General features: G+C 43.2%; 1 protein-coding gene across 2 annotated transcripts in view; it reads left to right on the forward strand.

The window, feature by feature from the left end:
* Window positions 1-25167, forward strand: part of RNF10 (ring finger protein 10) — a 38071-nt gene that overhangs the window by 7120 nt on the left and 5784 nt on the right. For both annotated transcript variants that reach the window (XR_011250006.1, XM_069558188.1), the window contains exons 3-14: window positions 7654-7850; window positions 13052-13251; window positions 14294-14384; window positions 16351-16535; window positions 16615-16751; window positions 19412-19572; window positions 21131-21256; window positions 21516-21789; window positions 22002-22135; window positions 23120-23237; window positions 23471-23572; window positions 24535-24690. Coding sequence is in view for 1 of the 2 variants with exons in the window: in XM_069558188.1 (XP_069414289.1) it covers window positions 7654-7850; window positions 13052-13251; window positions 14294-14384; window positions 16351-16535; window positions 16615-16751; window positions 19412-19572; window positions 21131-21256; window positions 21516-21789; window positions 22002-22135; window positions 23120-23237; window positions 23471-23572; window positions 24535-24690 (1881 nt within the window). In the remaining variant the exon portion in view is untranslated. The remainder of the gene's footprint in view (window positions 1-7653; window positions 7851-13051; window positions 13252-14293; window positions 14385-16350; window positions 16536-16614; window positions 16752-19411; window positions 19573-21130; window positions 21257-21515; window positions 21790-22001; window positions 22136-23119; window positions 23238-23470; window positions 23573-24534; window positions 24691-25167) is intronic.

Consider the following 25167-nt stretch of genomic DNA (forward strand, 5'->3'; position numbering starts at 1 on the left):
TTCTTGCTCCATCTTCCTGGGTGGGGGATGGTACTGCCATGGAGGTTAAAGGAAGGTCAGGTATTATGAAGCAGTTATTTTGAGGTTGGCAATATGAAGCACTGTCCTGACCCTCTTCCTCTTCTGGTACCAGAAGCCAGGTGGCTGGTGGTAATCTACCTTGAAGAAAGCCTTTGAGCTGTAAATGGACCTGGAGGTTTAGATGGATTTGAAAATTGAGGTGACCTGAAACCTTCAGTAAACACCATTTAGGGAAGTTACAAGAGTTTGCAAGCTGTAACAGTAGGCTTTCCAAAAAAAAACAGGAAAGACTTTCAAATGACAGTAGCAACTGTGTGCCAGCCACCATGGTAGGCATTTTACAGAAGTTTTCTCTTAATTCTTACACCCAATGAGGAGGGAGGAGAGAGGATTAACCCTGTTTTAACTGATAAGAAAACCAGGGCTTAGAGTGCTTGTCCAAGTAAGTTCCTAGGAAATCCCAGGCAATATTCCTGAATACACTTAGCAGGCGTGTGACTTACTGGCATATGCATGTTCCTGGTATCTGCCCCGCCCCCTTCCTTTCATTCAGAATGACTAATTTCAGCTGGAGTCAGTTTGTTATCAGTGGATTCTGTAGTAAACCATATGCTGCCCCTCTGGAGGTGCTTGTCAACCACTCTGGATGATGGGTAAGCAGTCTGCTTGTGGCTACAGTATGAATCAGCAGCAGAAATTTCCTGGCTGGTATTCTGACCTCTAGGTTGTGCCACCTGTTACAACTAGGAATGCTGATAATGCCAATTTTTTTCACTGAAAACTTTATGGGTTGTGATTTGGTAATGGGGAAGAAATTGAGATACGCTTCCTTTTACCTGAAGAGACCTTTGTTGGAGGGAAATGTGGAACAGCTGAGACACACCGATTAAGTTTTCAAGTCTCTTGTTGACTCTGGGATCCTGAGTGCTGAATTTGAGCCATTTAACTAATGGTCCGGTTTGGAATGTGTCTCGACAGTAGTTTTTGGCAGTTCTCAGCTCTGGGTATGCATTAGAATCTCCTAAGGACCTTTTTTTTTTTTTTTTTTTTAAAGTATATGTGGGAATATTCTGTAGCAGTTCTTTCTGATTCTTAGGTCTGGGTTGGGCCCTGACATCCATAGTTTTAAAAGTTTCTGCAGGTGATTTCTCTTATGCAGCCAGGACTGAGAACAACCACTTTGAAATCTAAAACTTTCAACAGAGAATATGTTTGTCCTAGGAGCTTTAGTTTGACTGTTTTCCAAAATCTAAAGCAGATCACCTCATTGCTATCTCCTATCATAGAAGGGAGGCCAAGTTCAACCCCCAAGTTATTCACATGAAGATTCTGGCAAGTTGCCTATAGGACACCTCAAAAACAACACTCTTGAGTTTTATCTCTGGGGCCCAGGCCTGACTGTTCCTTCAATCTTTAGCTCCCTGTAGCCTGGCTCTAGAGATAAGAGCCAGCCTCTCACTATAGATGTCTGACTTCATTGTTGTTGTTCAGTCATTCAGTCGTGTCTGACTTTGCGACCCCATGGACTGCAGCACGCCAGGCTTCCCTGTCCATCTGACTTCATACCTGTAGGTAAATATAAGATGAAAGATTTGGTTTTAGCAACTAAAATCATGAATCTTCATGTGGTCAGTTGTTGAAATGTTTTAGGAGTGAGCAGTTTTCACTGTCGGAGAAGGCAATGGCAGCCCACTCCAGTACTCTTGCCTGGAAAATCCCATGGGTGGAGGAGCCTGGTGGGCTGTAGTCCATAGGGTCGCGAAGAGTCTGACATGACTGAGCGACTTCACTCTCACTTTTCACTTTCATGCATTGGAGAAGGAAATGGCAATCCACTCCAGTACTCTTGCCTGGAGAATCCCAGGGATGGGGGAGCCTGGTGGGTTGCCATCTATGGGGTCGCACAGAGTCAGACACGACTGAAGCAACTTAGCGGCAGCAGCAGCAGTTTTTACTGTCAGAGAGGAGTTCTGTAAGCGTTACAAAACTTTCCTTCCCAGTGTGGTAACAAGTAGAGAAATGAAAACAGCCCTTCTTCAGAGTGCTAGCTTGCTTTCTTGAGCCCTTACAGTGTAGAACCTGACTTTACCTAAATCTGCACAGTCTAAATTTGTTAAGTTTTGGAAACAACAGGGTCGAATGCCAGGTCATCTGAAATAGTCTTGGATAGTAAGGTTTGGGGAACATATGTCTTCTGTATATGCCTGTCCTCTTCATAAAACCTCACTTATTTTCACGGTAAAGTTAGCTGGAGTTCTATACCCTTGTGAATTCTCTGTTTATTTGAAATGTTACTATGAACTAATTCCATGGGTTGAGAGCAAGGCAAAATTTGTATGAGATTTGAAGCCTCACCTTCTAGGTGTTACTACCGAGGGCCATGTTTGACAGTAACTGTTGCTAACTGCAATAGTAGGTAAAAGTCTAGTTCTTAAATTCTAATTTAAGATTAAACTCTCGTCACTTTCCCTGACTGGGATTAAAAGGTGACAGACAGGAGTGAACCCTAGGCCTGGCAGTGTTTCTTGGACCATCTGTTCTCTGTTTATAGTGTTGCCGTCTCACAGGACTGTTCGGTCAGGTTTGAAGAGGATGGCGTACGTCTCATTTATTTTCTGTGTTGCTGGCAAACTGAGTGTGAGGTGGTTGCTTTCAAAATTTGGACTCTGGTTTGTCAGCTACCATTTCCTTTTGTCTGAGGATATGCTTCACTTTGGATTTATTTAGTATGCTGTAAAGAAGCTGGTCATCTTGTTAGAAATAATTTCTTCTAGGTACTTATAGTTACTAAGTACTAATCATTATCCAAATGATTATTATACAGAACAGTAAGACTTATAGTTACTAAGTACTAATCATTATCCAAATGATTATTATACAGAACAGTAAGACTGTTTTTTTAGTCAGAATCTTAGAGGGTGAGGCCTCAGCACAAGAATCCCTTAAAAGCTCATCTCTGTGATTCCTGCCAACTGTCAGGATTGGATTGAGAACCATTGCATTAGGCCAAAGTGAATAGTTTTGTTTCCCAAAGGTTACTGTCATCAACAGCCTGCTGTGTTTTCTTTGCAGACATGTTTCTATTAATTGTATATTTTAACATAAACAGGATTAAACTATGGGGGGTGAGGATTTGTAGTTTCTGAGGCTCATGCTGGAGTCTTCTTGACGTTGAAATGAACCACCTCCTTAAAGTTTGAGGGTAAGCCTAGTGGATTTCATTAATTGTCCCTCCAACTTCTGTTTTCTCTGTTTCTGTTAAATTAAAAGAAAAAAATTATTGAAGTATAGATGACTTAGAATGTTTCAGGTGCACAGCAAGGTGGTTCAGTTATACAAACACACATGTTATTTTTTAAAATTATTTTCCATCATGGGTTATTACAAGATATTGACTGTCGTTCCCTATGCTATATAGTAAAGCTTTGTTGCATATCTATTTTTTAATTAGTAATCTAGCATTCTATTCATACTAAATCAAACAAGTGGAGTCAAATGTCATAACTTTTTTAGTTAGGCAAAAATTGGTAAGTTTTCTAAAGTATATATATTATACATATTTATATATGTATATACAAAAGCTTTTCTACTACACTTGATAAAGGCTTGAGAAAAAACATCAGAAAAAGAGAGAAATTGGAGAACATAAACTAAATGAAATGGGAGCGCTGAATATGAAATAGAAAAATGAAACAAATTAGATAAAAGTAAAACATCATTATGTAGTCCAGTTTAAACATGACTGCTCACTAGAAACATATCTGGAGCTCTGGAGAAAAAAGCAGTACCTGAGCGTTAGTATTTTTCAACAGTTTTCAAGAAAATTCTGAATCAGTTTTCACAATCAATAGCTAGAGAAAAAATGAGAGATAATTACAGTTGCAGGCCATAATGAGAACATGATTAACTTAACAGTATAATTACCTACAACTTGGAGGGGGTCAAGCAGAGTGCTGTGGTAAGTGGGAGTGCATACATGTGCATGTTTTCATCCACCCAGCTGGTCTGTGTCTTTTGGTTGGTGCATTTAGTCCATTTACATTTAAGGTATTTATATTATATTATATATGTGTATGATCCTGTTACCGTTTCCTTGATTGTTTGGGGTTTATTTTCTGTAGGTCTTTTCCTTCTTTTTTGTTTCCTGCCTAGAGAAGTTCCTTGAGCGTCTGTTGGAAAACTGGTTTGGTGGTGCTGACTTCTCTTAACTTTTGCTTGTCTGGAAAGCTTTTGATTTCTCCATCAAATCTGAAGGAGAGTCTTGCGGGGTGGAGTCTTTTTGGTTGTAGGTTCTTCCCTTTCATCACTTTAAATGTATGCCACCATTCTCTTGTGATTTGTAGAGTTTCTCTTGAGAAATCAGCTGATAGCCTGATGGGAGTTTATGTTGTTTATAGCTTTTCCCTTGTTGCTTTTAGTATTTTATCTCTATCTTTGATTTTTGTCAGTTTGATTTCTTTGTGTCTCCATGTGTTCTCCTTGGGTTTATACTGCATGGGACTCTCTATACTTCCTGGACTTGGTTGACTATTTCCTTTCCCATGTTCGGGAAGTTTTCAGCTCTTATCTCTTCAGATATTTTCTCAGATCCTTTCTCTTCTCTTCCTGGGACCCCTATAATGTGAATGTTGGTGCATTTAATGTTGTCCCAGAGGTCTCTTAGGCTGTCTTCATTTCTTTTCATTCTTTTTTCTATATTCTGTTCTGTGGCAGTGATTTCCACCATTCTGTCCTCCAGGTCATTTATCCATTCTGCCCCAGTTACTCTGCTGTTGATTCCTTGTAGTGTATTATTCATCTCTTTGATCTTTAGTTCTCCTAGGTCTTTGGTAAACATTTCTCATATCTTAATCTTTGTCTCTATTCTTTTCCCGAGATCCTGGATTATCTTCACTCTCATTATTCTGAATTCTTTTTCTAGAAGGTTGCCTATCTCCACTTCATTTAGTTGTTTTTCTGGAGTTTTATCTTATCCCTTCTTCTGGGACATAACTTTCTGCTTTTTCATCATAATTAACTTTCTGTAATATGGTTTTTGTTTTAGCTCCTGTGAGATGGTGCTTCTTGCTTCTTCTGTCTGCCCTCTGATGGATGAGGCTAAGAGGCTTGTGTAACCTTCCTGATGGGCGAGGGACTGGTGATGGGAAAAACTGGGTCTTGCTCTGGTGGGTAGGGCCTTGCTAAATAAAGCTTTAATTCAATTATCTGTTGATTGGTGGGGTTGCACTTCTTCCCAGGTAGTTGTTTGGCCTGAGGCAACCCAGCCCTGCGGTCAGCGGGCTCTACGGGTTAATGGCAAGCTCCAAGAAGGTTTACTCTAGGGGGGACCTTCCAGTGCCCCTGTCCCTGTGGTAAGCCCCTGCCAACCCATGCTCCACAGGAGGCCCTCCAACACTAGCAGGTAGTTCTGCTAGCAGGCTCAGTCTCCTGTGGGGTAACTGCTCCTCTCCTCTGAGTCTTGGTCAGTGCAAAATTTTGTTTCTGCCCTCTGATACTGGAGTCTCTGTTTCCCACAGTCGTGTGGGAGTCCTATAATCAAATGCTGCTGGCCTGCAAGGTCAGATTTCCTGGGGATTCCCAGTCCCTTTGCCGGATCCCCAGACTGAGAAGCCTGACTTGGGGTTCAGAATCTTCACAGCACTGCGAGAACTTCTTTGTTATTACTGTTTTCCAGTCTGTGGGTCACCCACCCATAGGCACGTATGGGATTTGAGTTTATTGTGAGTGTGCCCCTCCTACCGTCTCACTGTGGCTTCTTCTTTGTCTTTGGACGTGGGGTATCTTTTTTTGGTGGGTTCCAGCGTCCCCCTGTTGATGGTTGTTCAACAGCTAATTGCCGTTTGGTGCTCTTGCCAGGGAAGAGGAATGCACGTCCTTCTGCTCCGCCATCTTGAACCAGAAGTCCTGCGTTTGCTTTTAAAGCCATTGAATTAGTGTGCAGAATTGATTTGGTCAGATCTCTACGTTGAAATAAGGCAAACTGGAGTGCATATTAAAGGGACAAGAAAAAATTAGTCTTTTTTTTTTGGTCCAAAGACTAATCTGGGTTCCTTCTACCTTTATCCACCTTTTCTTACTTGGTGTGGTTCTCAGGTTTTATTTTGCCCCCCTTTAAGCTGGTAAACTTTGGCACATGTTAACTCTGTCTGGCCAGGGTTCTTTGTTCAATTTGAGATGAAATAATCTATGCAGTTCAGCTCCCCAGTAGAAAAAAATGGGGCAAAAAATACAAATGAAGTCTTTACACAAAATACAAATGGTTAATAGAAAAAATGTTTGCTGCTAGTCTTCAGAAATTCACGTTTAAAACAAATTAGTTTGACCTTTGAATTTAGCAAAGTTTATCCAACTCAGTATTATAGTGTAGTAAGATATTCTCTTTTGTAGTGTTGTTAGAATATAAATAAACTGGTATGGTGATTCTAGAAAGCAACTTGAGTTTGTAAAAGGCTTTATGATCGTACTTCATCTGCTAATTCTGCTTTGAGACTTTGACATAATCATGTGCACAGGTCTGTGTATGAAGAGGCTCCCAATACTGTTGATGGCATCATGGTAAAAGAATCCACTTGCCCTGCAGGAGATGCCAGAGATGTGGGTTCAATCCCTGAGTCAGGTCCCTTGGAGAAGGAAATGGCAACCTACTCCAGTATTCTTGTCTGGAAAATTCCATGAACAGAGGAGCCTGGCGAGCTACAGTCTATGGGGTCACAAAGAGTTGCAGTCAAAAGCTACAAAGCAAATTGGTTATGTTATGTATGTATGTATGTAAGCATACAGTAGGTACAGTGTGGCCATTAATCTTGCTTTTGAAGCCTAGGGCTGCATGAAATAGCTCATGGGTTAATAAGTGGAAGACACTATATCTTATATGCTTATCATTTTATGGAAGTGTGTGATGAGTATGTAAAATGGAGACTAAAAGGAAATTAAACACTATAGTTTGGTATTCTGTGGGCACTGGCAAATTTTTTCCTTCTGAATTCCAAAATTGAACATATGTTCTGGTAACTGGAGAAGAAAAAGCAGGAAGCAGTTTTTAAGAGGATATAACTTAGGCTGATATACTGTTAGAGTCCTTCGTTTGTGAATTTAGTAGCCTCTCAGTTTGACCTTTAAAACATTATGTAATTATTGTTTTGTTTTTGTGCCTCTGGAATATATATGTGCTGGAAACTAGACCACACCATTGCAGTATAGGATCTAGCTGTGCTGCAGTAATGTAAGAAGAATGTTTTTTTTCCTGCCTCTGGATAAAGTACTTTTTCCTGATATAGACAGACTTTTTCCTGTTCCTTTTCTATTACTGTGTCTGAATGGACTTTTGCAAGAGCAGTGGTTAAGCTCTGTTATAAAGAAAAACATTGTGAACTGAGTCTACAGCTTTGATCTGTAGTGTGTCCCTTATGAGGGAGGGACCCTTTAGGCTTCATTAAAATAAAAAAGGAAATCCACCTTACTGTGTAATGTCTTGTCCAAAGCACTAATGGTCTGGGCCAACCCAGATTTCTTGGAGGTCATGGAAGGGCCCATTTACCCTTGTTTAAACACAATTTCGTTGGGAGGTGGAGGGTAATTGGCCAAGTATGTGTATCGTTTCTTAACTAATTTTTTCACATTTATTGCTTTCAGATGGAAAGAACTCAAGTGGATCCAAGCGTTACAATCGCAAACGTGAACCTTCCTACCCCAAAAATGAAAATTTTATCAACCAGTCCCGTCGCTCCAATTCACAGAAAAGCAAAACTTTTAATAAGATGCCTCCTCAAAGGGGCGGCGGCAGCAGCAAACTCTTTAGCTCTTCTTTTAATGGTGGAAGACGAGATGAGGTATGGAATTTTAGAATGTCCTTTCTAGAGCATGAGAAGCATGAGGTCTGACTCCCCGGCCCCCAGTTGATTAGTGGTTGGAGAAGATGTGGAGCAAGAGGTCCCCACTTCTCAGACTGTCTGAGTAGTTGAAGAGCCAGAGGAGCAGTCTTGAGTAGTTGAGGGTTAACTTGCTTTGGAACTTTGCCTCCTTTCTTCTCTTAAAGATTATGAAAATTTCCTTAGAGGAAGAAGACATTATAATCATGGATTGTGAGACATTGTAGCAAATTTGTTGTTGTTGCTCAGTGCCCCAGTGGTGTCCGAATCTTTGTGACTGCATGGCCTTCAGCACGCCAGGCTTCCCTGTCCTCCACCATCTCCCGGAGTTTGGCCAAGTTCACGTTCATTGCATGGTGATGCCATCCAGCCATCTCATCCTCTGATGTGCTCTGTAGCAAGTTTAGGGTACCTTAATTTGTATCAGCCTTTTATTACTACTCTTGATTTGTAGGTACCCTTTGGAATATTTAGATAATAAAATAGCATTACTTAATGACATTAATTTGCCATATGAAGTGAAGTGAAAGTGTGGCGGTCGACCCTTTGCGACCTCATGAACTAAAGTCCACCAGGCTCTTCTGTCCATGGAATTCTCCAGGCAGGAATACTGGAGTGGGTAGCCATTCCCTTCTTCAGATGATCTTCCATGACCTAGGGGTTGAAACTGAGTCTCCTGCATTGCAGGTGGTTTCTTTACCATCTGAACCATGTATAGTATCTAGCAGTCCCAGGTATCTAGGAGTTCCTTAGATATCTTCTGAAAGTGCATGAAGACTTACGTACAAGGGGGTTCACTGCCACATTGTAATTGCATGATTTAGGAAACAGCCTAACTGCTATCAAAGTTAAATATATTATTGGTTAAATATATTATCCTGCTGTTCCATACTGTGTGTCATACATAACATTCCATACTGTGTAGCTGGTATAGAATAAGATTTAATGGATGCACTCATGGGATAATTCATTCATTCACCAGAGATTTATTCCTTACTTACTGTGCACTAAATACCATTTAGAGCTTGAAATACAACATTGGGTGGGGTTTATATTTTAGTTTGGGGAGACAGATCGTTTTGTAATAAATATAATGGTAAGTGCTTATTAAATTGAAGAACAGTAGACTGAGAGGGAGAGGGATAGAGAGTATTAAAGACAAGTTTTAGGAGGTGAGTGAGGAAAGCTGCCCTGAGGATTCTGAGTCCTGAGGGAAGCCAGGAGCACACAGTGCAGTTTTGAGGAAGGGTGTGTTAGGCAGCGAGTTTACATGCGCATAGGACCAGAGGCGGTAGCATTTCTGCTGCGTTCAAGGCAAAGCAGGCAGGCTGCCGTGGATGGGGAAGTGGAAATGAAGCCAGAAAGGGAGAGAGGGGCCAGATCACATGGGCCCTCGAAGGACATTGGCTTTTGTTCAGAGAGATGGGAAGCTGTTGGGGGCTTCAGAAGAGAAGTAAGGTAACGAACGTGCCCTTGAGTTTAAAGGGGAGAGTGGGAACAGGGAGACTGGTTAGGAGCTTATTAAGGTATCCCTGGTTCTAGTGATTGAAACAGAGTGATAATGATTAGAGATGAGTAGACGAGATATTTGCAGGAAGAGCCAGCAGAATTTTTAAATAGACTAGATGTGGGGTCTGAGCAGAGAAATAGTGACTAATGTTTTTGACAGGAGCCCAATTCAGGTACCATGTGCTGAAATGGGGGCAGTTTCAAGAGGTACAAGGTTTTGGGCTGGGGAGGAGACACGGGGTGTTGAGATAAAGAACTTCATTTAGAAGTGTTGTCTATTGGATCTCTAAGTATAGCTAGGCTCTTAGTAACTGAGTCTAGAGTTCAAGGAGAAGACCTTGGCTAGAGAGCTGACCAGGTACACTTGGTGTTTGCAGCTGTGAAACTAAGTGTGATCACGAAGGAGTGAGTGTTGCAAAAACGGAGTGGATTCAAGGACTGAGCCTGGAGTCAGATGATAAGGAACCTGCAAAACAGGAGAAAGAGAACTAAAAACCGTTTGGAGAAAGTGATCAGTTTTTGTCTTGTGCTTCTAGGCTAGGTAAGAAGATTGAGTTGGAAAGCTGACCATTAGATTTGGAAATATGACGGTGGATTAGGTTGTTGGCCTTGTGCTGCTTTGGTGGAGTGAAAGTGAAGTCGCTTAGTCGTGTCCGACTCTTTGCGACCCCATGGACTGTAGCCTACCAGGCTCCTCCCTCCATGGGATTCTCCAGGCAAAAGTACTGGAGTGGGTTGCCATTTCCTTCTCCAGGGGATCTTCCCGGCCCAGGGATCGAACCTGGGTCTCCCGCATTCCAGGCAGACACTTTAACCTCTGAGCCAACAGGGAAGCTTGGTGGAGTGGGCGAGGACAAAAACCTGATTGACATAGATTTAGAGAGAATGGGAAGAAGAAAGAGCAAGTTTAGATAATTACTTTCTAGTGGTTTTGCTCTTGTAGGGGACCAGAGAGGTGAGGCAGTGGCTTCAGGGGAATGTGAGCACAAAAGAGATTTTAAGGTTCAAGAAATTGCAGCATATGTCTGCTCATGGAATTGTTCTGGTGAGAGGGAAAAGGTGATGGAGAGAAAAGGGAGAGAGTTGCTAAAGCAAGGAATTGGCTTAAGCGCTTCCCCAGTTCATCCACAGTAATAGAGGAAGGCAGGTGACTGCAAGGAAGGCCTAGGAGTTCTGTAATTGTTCTTACTGTCTCAGAGGCATATCAAAGAGGAGCTGAGAGAGAAGGTTTGGAAACCTGAGGACTGGAGGAGTCGTCTCAGGGACCGGGGGAATCAGTGGAGCACAGAAGTGTAATTGGATTGTAGTGTGACTGCTGGGCCGCACAAAAGTCTGCTTTACTGAGGCTGGTTGGCATGGTGTGGTTGGCACAGCACAGCTTCAGCCGTGTTTACTTGCTCTGATGCTGGTGTGGATTAATCAGGGGTAAGTTTCGCCAGATGAGTACAGTCAACAAAGAGAATGGGGCAATGGATCGTGAAATCAGAGCCAAGGAAAAAAACTTTGGGGAGAAGGGGATTGGATCACTGGTTTGGAGATCCCAGTGGAGGTGAAATTGTTGTGAGAATCAGAACTAACAGAAACAAGCGGGAAAGGAGTGAGATTCTGGTAGAGTGCTCAAAGCTATGATGGTGGAAGAGGTGGAATTGTTACCACCACGGTCTGGACTGTAGAGCAGTGCCGTCCAGTTGAGATGCTAAGCCATTGGGGGAGGGGAGGGAGGGAGGCTCAAGAGGGAAGAGGTAGCTGTATACTTATGGATGATTCATGTTGTTGTACAGGAGAAACCAACACAACATTTTAGAGCAATTGTCCTCCAGTGCAAAAAAAAAAGAAAGGCTAAATAAGCCACATATGTAACAGTTTTCTAGTTGCCACAGTAAAACAGTAAAAACAGTGAAATTAATGTTAATATAGGTAATCCCATATAGCTAAAATGCTGTTTCACAATGTGGTACTGGCCACATACCAAATGCTCAGTAGCCAACGTGCCTGGATAGCAGTGGCTGCTTCATCGGACAGTCCAGCTCTAGGTGGGGTGCTCATGGGAGTGTGTAGCAGAGGTAGGGTAGAGGGTAAGCAGACCAGAGGAGAAGATGTCAAGGAACCGAGAGGCGACAGGTTGGAAGTTGCAATCAGGAGTTATGATGGGCAGTGTCAGAGACGGGGGGCCAGTTAGAGTAAAAAGATGAAGTTAGAGGATGAGAATGTGGGGGGTTTTGTTGAGTGAACACAAGCTCTTAACCAAGTTTGGGGCATTGGAGTAGAAGACTGATTAGGGGAAGTGGAGCCAATTGGAGATGAGAATCTAGGGAGTAACAGATAAGGGATGACCAGGAAGTCCTGTGCTTCCTGTGGTGAGTTACATCAACAGTGATGGGGTGGAGGTGTGTGTGTGTGGAGTGTTGATTCCGAAGATATATTGTTACTATAAGAGCTTGTCTGACTATATCTTGTGCTGCTGTATTCAATCATAAAGGTCATATGCTCTGATTCCATAAGCATAAAAGATCTCAAGAGGGTATATTGGTTGCCTCTGGAATGGAAGGTATCTTTGACTGTGTCCTATCTTGTACTCTTTAGATTTCTTTATCACGTATGTGCAAGTGCTGCATATATACTAATAAGCAGCAAAACCCTTAAATTTGGATTTCCTTTGATTCAATAATTCCTACTATACATTCAAAAGAAATAATCGTAGGCACTCAAATATTTGTGCACAAAGATCTGTCAAGTGTATTTATCGTAGCATTATTTTGTTAGCACTGGAAAAGCCATGAACAGTCTGCATCCGATACTAAAGCATAATAGGAGACTCATGTAATGGTATATAGTCTTGTAAGGCACCTGTTTACTAGGATTTAGTGACAGGGGCAAGTGCTTTTGAAATTTAAGTGGAAAAGTGGGGTTAGAAAATGCACTGACTGACTCAAAGCAGGTACCTGTACCACTTCAGTCTGGGAATGTCAAGTGGACTGAAAAAGCCCCAGCATGATAAAGATTCCATCCCTGCCTGCAGTGGCATTTCTCATAGCTGGTTTCTTGTTAAACTGTTTTGGAATGTGCTGATTGGATTTATTTCTGGACACAGAGCTAGTCTGCCCACGTGCTCTAATTCTGTCAGTTTTAATTAACAGTGAATAGCAGTGTGTGTCTTAGATGGGAGGTCTCTGGCAAGATCCTGAAGCCTTTGGTAGTTAGCAGCTGCCTGCAGGCCGCCTCCAGAGTGTAGTTCCACAGACTCAATGTTGGCCAGAAAAAGACCAGGGAGCAAGTAACTAGCAAGAGTGAAAGTATCGGAGTCTTGTGGGACGGTGGAAGCATTAATCCAGTAAGTAAATCTCTGTGCTTCGAGATAGCTAGAGGAGTTCATGCTGGGTTTTGTCATGTAATGGTTAATTGCCACTTAGGGTAGACTAAATAGTTTATAAGTATCTGTAATTGTGTGTTAGAGGCTCTTTTTTTCCACCCCTGTCTAGATCTTGGGTGGCCTTTTCATTACCCCTCCTAGGAAGATTGTTTACTAAATAAAAGCCTGTGTTTTACTTAGCTCATAGTTTAAGCCGTGTAGGAGGAGGGGTGCTGGCTTCTACTGTCATGTAGCAAGTGTCATCCTAACTGGAAATCCTCTGCTTTGCTCTCATTCTCTCTAGGTAGCAGAGGCTCAACGGGCAGAGTTTAGCCCTGCCCAGTTCTCTGGTCCGAAGAAGATCAACCTGAACCACTTGTTGAATTTCACTTTTGAACCCCGTGGCCAGGCTGGTCATTTCGAAGGCAGCGGACATGGCAGCTGGGGAAAAAGGAACAAGTGGGGGCATAAGCCTTTTAATAAGGAACTCTTTTTGCAAGCCAAGTGAGTACCTCTACTCTTAGGAGGGGAGTGAAATTGAGCCTCTGGGTGTTTGTGGTACTGAGAGGCTTCCTTTAAGCAACTGTGGGAGAGGTGGAAAGGGAGTTGATTGCTCCCTCTCTTTCTCACCTGGTCTTGAAAACACAGATGTGTTTCAAGCGTGTGTTCTTGGTGTTTAAAAGAATATAATACTTAAATAAATTAATGCTTTAGTATTGTGATGAGGTAGTAAAAATGTTTCCTTTGGAATTGAATCCAGATTTGAATCTTATTTTGGCTTTAGACCTTGGGTAACTTACCTAACCACTTGGCGATTCAGCTGTTCCTCTTACATATAAAGGAGGAGGAATTACTTAAGGGAGAATTGAATGCCACGCTGGAGTGTTTGGCATGCATTTGTTCAAATACTGATTCTCTTTTATTTTCCTTTTGTGTGACCTTAGTTCATGTAAAGTTTGACCTTGGGTCTAGACTGAAGTAACCATTTAGTATTTTATGTAAAAAACTGGTGGGAGTTTCTGGTGGTATAGTGGTTAGGATTCTGGGCTTTCAGTGACGTGGCCTGGGTTAAATCCCTGATTGGGGAACTGAGATATCCCCAAGCCACACTGCATGGCCCCCCAAAAAACCCAAACAAACAACAACAAAAAGTCCTGGTACTCAGATGACTGAGTGGGGACAGTCTTTGCTGCTGCCTTGAAGACTGGAGGTTTCTGGTGGTGAGGAAGGACATCTGGCTTCCTTCTTGCTGATGGAGCCACTGTCTGGGCTAATTTTAGTTCAAGGGGAGGGCCTGCAGGCAGCTTGGCTGGGCCTGGGAGCAAGGAAACTGAGTTCATGGATTTGGACTCCTACCCGCTGAGTCTTTGAATTCCCTCCAAAGCCAGGACTTGGAACTCAGGCTGAATTTCTAGTTCAGTGCCTCACAAACCCTGGCTGCTAATTCCTGCGTTTGATTTCTAAGTGAAGAGATGGTGACTTTCTGCTGAGGGCTTGTTGGTGATTTCTGACAGTCTGCCTCTTTCTTGTCTCTCCCTGTTTCTAGCTGCCAGTTTGTGGTGTCTGAAGACCAAGACTACACAGTTCATTTTGCTGATCCTGATACCTTAGTCAACTGGGACTTTGTGGAACAAGTGGTGAGTAGTTCAGCTCAACTTATGAGCTGAGAGTGGCAGAGTGAACTCAAGAGAGGGACCGTGGTGAAAGCAGCTTTTGGCTGAGTTTGCTGCTGATCCAGCTTTCTGTCTGGCCTTACTGTGGGCATTTTCCAGAGATCACTGCTGGTTTTGTCTAAAGTTGATTTTCTGCTAATTGGCTCCTGCAGGACTAGGCATTGGAGGGTAATAGGGTAATAGCAGTCCTGTCTGCTACTTCCTCTCCTCTGGGAAGACATAAGCAGGGGAATAGAGAACTCCGGTTATCCTCCTGACCCTGCGTGGGCTCATAGGATGTACACTGCTTCATTGGTAGCCATGTGTAGTCATCAGTGTGAGATTTGGCCTTGGCCTTGTGACAGGTGAAATGAGCCCCACAGCTGTACTTCTGTCCAAGCTACTGCTGCATTTGTCTTCTCTTGAAGTTACAGCCTCTGGGTATCCCTTTGTTACTCGTAGTTATATGATGTAGAATACCTTTCAAAGTGATAGACTCCAAGGCCTGCACTCTCATTACTGTGAAAATTCATAAAATCATCTGAAAGTGACATGGAAAGCCTATGAAACTTAAGTTCTATATGCATTGGTTTAGGGAAAAAACAGACATAATGTGGAAGTCTCACTGACTCCTGTTGGAAGTTCAGTTCAGTTCAGTCACTCAGTCGTGTCTGACTCTTTGCAGCCCCATGAATCGCAGCATGCCAGGCCTCCCTGTCCATCACCAACTCCCGGAGTTCACTCAAACTCATGTCCATCGAGTCAGTGATGCCATCCATCCATCTCATCCTCTGTTGTCCCCTTTTCCTCCTGCTCCCAATCCCTCCCAGCATCAGAGTCTTTTCCAATGAGTCAACTTTTCACATAAGGTGGCCAGAGTACTGGAGCTTCAGCTTTAGCATCATTCCCTCCAAAGAACACCCAGGACTGATCTCCTTCAGAATGGACTGGTTGGATCTCCTTGCAGTCCAAGGGACTCTAAGGAATCTTCTCCAGCACCACAGTTCAAAAGCATCAATTCTTCGGCGCTCAGCTTTCTTCACAATCCAACTCTCATATCCATACATGACCACTGGAAAAACCATAGCCTTGACTAGATGGACCTTTGTTGGCAAAGTAATGTCTCTGCTTTTGAATATGCTGTCTAGGTTGGTCATAACTTTTCTTCCAAGGAGTAAGCATCTTTTAATTTCATGGCTGCAGTCACCATCTACAGTGATTTTGGAGCCCAAAAAAACAAAGTCTGACATTGTTTCCACTGTTCCCCCATCTATTTCCCATGAAGTGATGGGACCAGATGCCATGATCTTCGTTTTCTGAATGTTGAGCTTTAAGCCAGCTTTTTCACTTTCCTCTTTCACTTTCATCAAGAGGCTTTTTAGTTCCTCTTCACTTTCTGCCATAACTGGTACATTACTTCTAGACCCTTTTCATGCATGTGTGTGTGCGCGCGCGTGAGTCACTCAGTTGTGTCCAATTCTTTGTGATTCTATGGACTGTAGCCCACCAGGCTCCTCTCTCTGGGATTCTTCAGGCAAGAACACTGGAGTGGGTTGCCATTCCCTTCTCCAGGGGATCTTTCTGACCCAGGGATCAAACCCAGGTTTCCTGCATTGCAGGCAGATTCTTTCCCATCTTAGCCACCAGGGTATCCTGCCTTTATGTATGTGTACATATAAGTCTTCTTTTGTTAATGGGATCTATATTGATTGTCATTTTTTCCTTTTGATGCCAAACCCCGAAAATACCTGTTATATGGTGGTTTTATTATGTTATTATTTTGGTTTCCTTAATGATTTGCTTGAGGTGCTCTTTGCATATACCTGCACTGTTGAACAGTATTATGAAGATGTGTTAGATATGTGTAGGGATGAGGAGGGGGATGGAAGAGGCTTTGACAGTCCCTAGTCCATTCTGAAAGCAGTTTAACCTGTGGTGACGTTTGTTTCAGCGCATTTGTAGCCATGAAGTGCCATCTTGCCCAATATGCCTATATCCACCTACTGCAGCCAAGATAACCCGTTGTGGACACATCTTCTGCTGGGCATGCATCCTGCACTATCTTTCACTGAGTGAGAAGACCTGGAGTAAATGTCCCATCTGTTACAGTTCTGTGCATAAGAAGGATCTAAAGAGGTAAGATGGAGGTGTTTACTAAATTAGACCTCAGTCTGCCAACTGCTTGCCCTTCTACATATGAATGTCCATGTTACAGTGTTGTTGCCACAGAGTCACGTCAGTATGTTGTTGGCGATACCATTACAATGCAGCTGATGAAGAGGGAGAAAGGGGTGTTGGTGGCCTTGCCCAAATCTAAGTGGATGAATGTAGACCATCCTATTCATCTTGGAGGTGAGTTTGGTTAATTTGAGGAACACATAATGGTGGGTATATCCGTTAAGGCTACTTGAGTATGTCTTTCTACTGTCATAACTGAGCCTTTAAGGTAGCCATTTCTAGCATTTCCAAATTAGACATAGGATTCCAGTAGGTTGGGGGTGAAGTTTGCAGAAAATGATTTAACTCTTGATTTTGAGTTCAGTTCATTTGTGAAATGAAAAATTAAAATACACATTATAAGGCTTTGTTGAGTAGTATCTAGTGCTGTGCCCAGTTTGGGGGGGATTCCACAGTCAGCCAGTCTTGACACCCGTCATCAAGGAACTCGGTAGTCTAATTGAAGAGACAGACTGGTAGCCAGGCATTTGGACCTAGAGTGTGGTCAGTGCTTAACGGTAGGGAAGTGCAAGGGGTTGTATTCTCTGTATTCCAATGGAGATGAGCATTAAAGTGACATTTCAGTTTTGGGCAAAAGAGGATTTTCAATAAATGGTATTGAAACAATTGACTCTTATGGAAAAAAATTAGATCCCTATCTCATAACATTCATAAAAATCAATTCCTGATGGATTCAAAAATCAAGAATAACAAAATTCAAAACTTTTAAAGGAAAATATAGGAAAATATCTTTATAAGTCCTTGGGGTTTTACCTGGGAAGGTGTTTGAACCAAGCTGAAACCATCAATGCTATAAAATAAAAGATTGATAAATTTGATTTTATGAGAATTAAGATTCAGCAAAACTCCTTAAAGTCAACAGGTGATAAATACGGGAAGATTTGCACATTTAAAATACTGATTAATGTCTAGAACATACAGATGTTCTATAAGTTAACAGTCTAGTAGAAGAATAGGCTGAGCCTGTGGCAAAGTATTTCCCAGGAGAGGATATCTGAATAACCTCCCAAGTATCTACAGAGGTTTAACTTTGCCTAGAGTTACACAAATGCAAATCCAAATGCCTGTAACAGTGACACACACACACAGGATGAGGCAAATACAGGCATACCTCATTTTACTGTGCCTCACGGACATGCAGCTTTAACGGATTGAAGGTTTCTGGCAACACTGCATGGCCAGATGATGGTTAGCAGTTTTTTGCTTTTCGACTGTGCTGGGTCTTCACTGCTACGTGGGCTTTTCTCTGGTTGCGGTGCATGGGCCCCTCGTTGTGGTGGCTTCTCTTGTTGTGGAGCACATGCTCTAGGGTGCTAAGGCTTCAGTAGTTGTGGCACACGGGCTCAGTAGGTGCAGCTACCAGGCTCTGGAGCACAGGCTCAATGGCTGGGGTATATGAGCTTAGTTGCCCTGAGACATGTGGGATCTTCCCGGACTAGGGATTGAGCCTGTGTCTCCTGCATTTGCAGGTGGATTCCTTACCACTGAACCACCAGGGAAGCCATGGTTAGCATTTTTTAACAGTGTTTTTTAATTGAAGTATCTACATTGTTTAGACAGAATGTTGTTGCTAGCATATAGACTACAGAATAGTGTAAGAATAACTCTTACATGCACTGGGAAACAGAAAAATTAGTGACCTACTTTATTGTGATGCTTACTTTATTACAGTGGAACCAAACAAGCATATCACTGAAGTATGCCTGTGCTGGGTTTTGGCAGGGGTGGGGAAGTGGGCACTCTTGTTCTTGGTAGGAGTTCAAATTGATACAGCCTTTAGTGTATATGTGAGGGGGGCAGATAGTATATAAAATAGACCCAACCTTTGATTCAGTATCGTGAAGAAATCATTTGTACCAAAAAGCATGTATAAGGATTTTTTTGTTACAGTTTTTTTGTTGTTGTTACAGTCATAATAGAAATTGGCAACAACCTAAATGTCCACAAGAAACTTACTCGTTAGAATATATCTTCATTTCTAACACAATATAGAAGGTAAAAAAAAAATAGATCTAGATCTTTATTTATGAACGTGGATATATATAAATGTATAGGAAAAAGGACACACATTCAGATTTGTAAATAGTTATCTCAGGGTTAAGTCCATAAAATATGGGAGATGGATGTGAAGGAAGTAAATCATCCTTGATCCTTTTACCCAGAGGTACCCCAAAATGTTAATTGTAGAGTTTTTTCCTATACCTGTATATTTTTGTGAGATTGGAATTGTTTTCTTGTTTGGCATCTGTTTTTTTCCCCCCAATGTAATGTGGATATTTCTCCATGTCACTAAATGCTTCCTTCTTAGAAAAGCATTTTTAATGTCTGCAGAATTCTCTTTAATGAGTATACCATCATGTCACTGTCTCTTTATTGGACTTACTAGTTGGTTGCAGTTTTTCTGTTACTGAAGTTTTTTTTTTTTTTTTTGCGGGGCGGGGTTGGGGTGTGCATCATATTACTTTTTGAATCTTAGTTCCCAACCAGGAATTGAACCCAGACCTTCAGCAGTGAAAGTATGGACTACCAGGGAATTCCCAGAACATTAATTTTTTTCTACATCTTTGGTTTCCTTAGGATAGCTTTCTTGTGTTACAGAGTCAGAGTTGTAAACTTCAAGTTAAGGGTCATTGCTAAATATTTTTCTTCTAAGGAAAATACACTAAGTCATTCTATTTTCACCTTAGAAAAAAAGCTGTATATGAAAGTTGCTATTTAGCTACACAGCCGTGAGCTCTGAGTTTTGCCTCTCTGTAATCTCGTTGGCGTTGCAGATGAACAGCACAGCCAGTACTCCAAGCTGCTGCTGGCCTCCAAGGAGCAGGTGCTGTGCCGGGTGGTGCAGGAAGAGAAAGCAGCGCTGGAGCGACAGCTGGCAGAGGAGAAGCACACGCCCGAGTCCTGCTTTATTGAGGCAGCTATCCAGGAGCTAAAGGTGAGGAGAAGCCCTGGAAGTGGGGGCAGGGGTTGGAAATTAGCTACTTCAGCCCCACCCACGTTTGAGATGATGAGCAGGGAATAGCTAAGAAAGCAGGTTTGCTCTGGGCTTTGGTGATAGGAGGGAAAGGGTGACCTAGTGGTTTTTCAGGAGCTTCCTGGAACTGAAAAGATCAAGTCAGGGTGATTTTAAAATGCTGGAGTTTCTTAGATTAGCTGTGTTCTTTTTTGGTTATAAAATTTATTTATTTTTGGCTGCTCTGGGTCTTCATTGCTGTGCATGGGCTTTTCCGTAGTTGCGGCCAGGAGGGGCTACTCAGGCTTGTGGGCTTCTCATTGCAGTGGCTTTTCTTGTTGCTGAGCACAGACTCTAATGCGCCCGGGCTTCAATAGTTGTGGCGCACAGGCTTAGTTGCTCCGTGGCACGTGGGATCTTCCCTGACCAGGGATTGAACCTGTGTCTTCTGTATTGGCACATGGATTCTTAACCACCGGACCACCAGGAAAGCCCTAGCTGTGCCCTTAATTAAGCAACATAGACTTTCGTTTGTTTTTTAGGAAAGCGCCTGGATTAATTTTTGGAAATGTTTTATTTAAGGAACATTGTGAAGAAATTATTATGGCCTCTCTAGCAGGCTCTACCAATGCCTGCTGAGGGTTTTGGAGCAGCAGTATCCAGATACAGAATTCCCTATGCCCTGTGTCCTCTACAATAGGAGTTCTTAAACTTTAAGAGGCAGCAGAATCGCTAGGTGTTGGGCTCTGCCCTGAGAGACTGATTCAGTAGGTCTAGGCTCATTAAAGTTAATAATTTGCATTATAACAAGTTCCAGGGGAGTCTGGTGCTGCTCACCCCCAGATCACACTCTGAGAATCACTGATCTGTTAGAACAATGAAAGCCCTGATGAAAGGGCCTGTGACAGGCCCTGTGCTGACGTACTGCTCTTGTATTTATCTCATGTAGCTTCATAACTGGGTGTGATAGAACAGATATCCCCTTTCACAGATGAGGAAAGTGGAATCATGGGTTAGGTAATTTACTTGAGGACATACAAGTAGTAAGAGGTGAAGCTGGTATTTGAATTCCTCTCTCTCTGACTCACAAGTCCTCTTCGGGCAGGATTCTGTATTTACTTTTTATTTTCTTTCTGTAATGCAGGGCATTAGTTCAAATGCATTTCAGGGAGAAGGAAAGCTTCATATGAGTAGATCTGTCCAGGTTGAGGTGGGCGTTGCACAAACCCTTGTTTCCTCCAGTGGTTCTCTCTCTCTAAGCTTAGTTCATAAAAACTAGAAGACCACTTCTGTGTCCTTGAATTTCTGTTCAGGAAGCTTTTGTGTAGTGTTGTCATTATCACCGTCAGAGATGCTAAGCAGAATACCATCCCATTGCAGTACCAGGTACCTTTTGCTTCCTGCTTTCTTTAAAGATTGAGAATTTTAAGTACTTAGACTCTTCCTTTTTGCCTTTTAACTTTTGCTCCTGTCGAGGGGCCATTGTAAACTTTGGTCCTTCAGACTCAATACATTTCTGGTTTTCTCTCTGGTGTTCTAGGCTCGGGAAGAGGCTCTGTCAGGATTGGCTGAAAGCAGAGGGGAGGTCCCTGGTGTCGTGGCTGCTCTGGAACAACTGGTGCTGATGGCTCCCTTGGCGAAGGAGTCTGTTTTTCAACCCAGGAAGGTTGGTGTCCTTGTTACCGTCTAGTGGCCACCATTCTTCTCCAGCTGGTAGGCACTGTTAGATCTGGAGAAAAGGGAACTATGAGTATTTCCTATGTGCTTTTTTTTAAAGAAATTATTTAAAAAGTTTTCCTATGTGCTGTCCCCTGTTTGTTCTTTCTGCGGCAGTGTTAAGTCAGTGACAGCTAAGATAGACCTTGAGAGCTTGGTTCTTGCCTTTGCCACATGTTCTTCCTGTAACCTGCAGTTTGTCCCAACAGGGCGTGCTGGAGTACCTGTCTGCTTTTGATGAAGACACCACCGAAGTTTGTCCTCTGGGTCCTCCTCGTCCTGTTGCTCTCCCTGTGGTAGAGGAGGAGGAAACAGTGTCTGAACCAGAGCCTGAGGGGTTGTCAGAGCCCTGTGAGGACCTGGAGTTAGCAGAAGACAGTCTTGGAGAAGGGACCATTTGTACCGAGTCCAGCCAGCAGGAACCCGTCAGCAAACCAAGCGTCACACACCTGAGCAGCTCTCCTTGTTACTACTTTTACCAAGGTGAGCCTCCCTGAGGGGGCCGGCTGGGTGCCGCTGGATGTTTCAGAGACGCGGTCTGGCTCTCTCAGCAGAGTGAGGCAGCGGCACAGATCCTGGGTGGCTGGGCCTGTTGTGCCTTTCAGCCTGGGGAGGGAGAGTCGGGCTGGGTACGAGGAGGGCCCCGACTTGAGGGCTGGCCGAGAACGTGGAGTGACGGGTCTGCTTGTCTTCAGCGGAGGACGGGCAGCACATGTTCCTGCACCCTGTGAACGTGCGCTGCCTCGTGCGGGAGTACGGCAGCCTGGAGCAGAGCCCTGAGAAGATCTCGGCCACGGTGGTGGAGATCTCCGGCTACTCCATGTCTGAGGTGAGGGCCTGCCTTGCGAGGTGGAGGGGCGAGGAGCTGCATTAACCTCCTCTCTCTGTGCTGGGCCTAGCCAGTCCAGGTTCACAGACCTTCAAAGGCCATTGGTTTTTGTGTGTGTGAGTGTGTGTGTGTTTTGGAGCCTGTGAATTTTTAAAAACTCAAATGGGGCTCCCCTGCCATGTGGGGGTTCTATTGGGTCAGCCCACCACTGCTGTCTGTTTCACAGGCTCCTTGATTGTGCTTTGGGGGTAGAGAGGTCTCCTGCTTTCATTTGAGATAAGTGTGTTTTTGTTTCTCTTTCTTCCTACTGCTTGGGAGAAATGGCCAAGAAAACAAAGTCCTTGGAGGCTTTAAGGTAGCTTATGAATTTTGGCTTAGCAGATACCTGTGAATTATTGTCTGATAATATATGTGAATATTTGCCCTTTGAGAATCACCCTTGTATTGATCACAGTTTAAAAGCTTAAAATGAAGAGACTTTCTATGTACTGTAACCTTTCTATCAAATGTGAAGAAAAAGGATAAAAAGAAAATGAAATCAGCTTCATTTTTATTGTTTCAGGCCAAGCTTTGTTCAGTAGGGAAACCTGCTTTGTCTGCCTTCCCAGTTACCATTAATTCTGTCGGTGGTTCCCGGATTTTTTGCCAATAAATAACTCTTGTCTTCCTTACTCTACCTGTTTTTTGTGGACCCCCAGAAAATCAGAAACAGCTGATCAGCTTTGTATCATTCATTACTGGGCTCAATTAATTCATTTGCATCACAAACCCAATAATTGCTTTTGGTTGCTTATTCTACCTTACTGTAGGGTAATTGACACTTTCTGTTCAGCTTTCCAAAATGGCGATAACTTGAGCGCTGCTCTGAGCCGCAGTGCCATCTGAGCGAGTGTGTCTCCCTGCTGGGTATCTGGGTGGGAACCTCTACTCTCAGAGTCACGGCTGGTCTTACTTAGTTGAGCATCAGCCCCTTTTCCCCTGCAGGATGTGCGACAGCGTCATAGATACCTCTCTCACTTGCCACTCACCTGCGAGTTCAGCATCTGTGAACTGGCTCTTCAGCCTCCTCTGGTCTCTAAGGAAACCCTAGAGATATTCTCAGGTGAGAATGCTCTGTACTTTGCTTCCCTTTTTTAGTGAAATTCAGGGATTCTTATGACTAAAAACCCAATGTAGTAGGAAGTAAGGACTTCTGTCATGAGTCTCCGAATCTCCTGATACTCTCCATCCAGTCCAGCTGGGCCCTCCCTTGTGCCCTTAGCGGCTAGTCACCTGGGAGGAGTTAATTGCCAGGTTGTCCTGGGTCTGCTTCCTGACCACCTCACCACCCCGCAGATGACATTGAGAAGAGGAAGCGGCAGCGCCAGAAGAAGGCCAGGGAGGAACGCCGCCGAGAGCGCCGGATTGAGATGGAGGAGAACAAGAAGCAGGGCAAGTGTAAGTTCAGGAGCGCTCATCTGTGACTAGCGCAGCTGTGCATTACTGTACAGAGGCCCCAGGCCCGGCCCAGTCATAGCTCAGCTCTGCCACTTGCTTTCTTCAACTCTTAAACGTGAGTTGTAAGAGTACCTCCCTTATGGGCTTCTGAGAGAATTGGAGTTGGTGCTGGTCAAAGTGCATAGCACATAGTAAGGAGTAAAAGTGAGTTCATCCTTGGCAAAGTGGGTGGAAAAAACCCAGGGTGGGGGTGTGGCTAGGGAATTGGACATCTGCTAAATGCTGGGGATAATTGGCCCATGTGCACTCTGGGTACGTTGTTGGCCTCGCCTTCAACTCTGGAGACATCTATACATAGCTAGTTTACCAGGAGAGTCTGAAATAGTAGAAACCTGTTGACATACTAGGAAATACGTGCAGGGAGTTAGACTTGAGCTCCAAGTAGAGTCTTTTAATCTGGTTCCGCAACATAAGCTTCACTGAACTAAAAATTTTGTGACATGAGGGCCTGCTTAACCTCCAGAAACAAGGAGTTGAATCCTTGGCTAGGGAAAAGACTTGACTATTTTGAATCCACATGGTATGGTAAATACAAATTTTACTTCTCTAACTGGGATAAGTATGTAGCTGGCATCCTGGTGTTGTGTAGCTGTTTGGCACAAGTTCTAACAGTTGAGAAAACTGATGTTTCAAGAACAAAAACTTTTTTTTATTTTATGGGAATCTTGAAAAATTATATAGAGCAGTATGATTAACCTCCAGGTTTATCAGTCAGCTTTAACATGAATAGTTAAAACGGGTTTTATATTAAAGACATAAAGTGGCAGATATTACAAATTTGGTTTTTAAAGCTGTCTCCATGCTTCGTATACCTGGGAGATTCGTATTGACCGTTCATAACTGTTGGAAAAGATTCGAAGAATTCTGTAAATGGGCCTGCTGTTCTCATCTTGTCTTTGCAGACCCAGAAGTCCACATTCCCTTGGAGAATCTACAGCAGTTTCCTGCCTTCAATTCCTACACCTGCTCCTCTGATTCTGCTTTGGGTTCCACCAGCACTGAGGGCCATGGGGCACTCTCCCTTTCTCCTCTTAGCAGAAGTCCAGGTTCCCAAGCAGGTAAATGGAGTTGGGATTTAGAGAATAAAGTTGACCACCAGCCATAGACCTTAAGCCAAGCCCTAGTGTCTGAATTTACAACAGTGACCTCAGCATAGTGGGTCTTTAGGGGACTGATTTTATGAGGGTAGTTAATAGATTCCTGAGATACACTAAATTTGTAACATTTGATTCACTTTTCCATTGGCTGTACCGACTGGTTTATGCCCTGCTAGCTTCTGAATACCTCAGGCAGCCCGTACAGCAGGACAGTTAAACCTAGGTTCTTCTCTGCAGCCCAGCTGTTTTATTTCTAGTTCTGCCTTCCAAGTACTCCCTCTGTATGTGTGAACATCCTTATTTGTGTCTTATTGTAACATTGTTTATGGTGGAGGATGGAGGAAACAGCCTACAAAGTCTACTGGTAAGGAAATGGCTCAATTACAACATTTTTACTATGAAATTCTTTACACCTACTGAAAAGGAAGATAGCTCACC

The sequence above is a fragment of the Ovis canadensis genome, chromosome 17 (genome assembly GCF_042477335.2).
Source record: "Ovis canadensis isolate MfBH-ARS-UI-01 breed Bighorn chromosome 17, ARS-UI_OviCan_v2, whole genome shotgun sequence".
Taxonomy (NCBI): domain Eukaryota; kingdom Metazoa; phylum Chordata; class Mammalia; order Artiodactyla; family Bovidae; genus Ovis; species Ovis canadensis.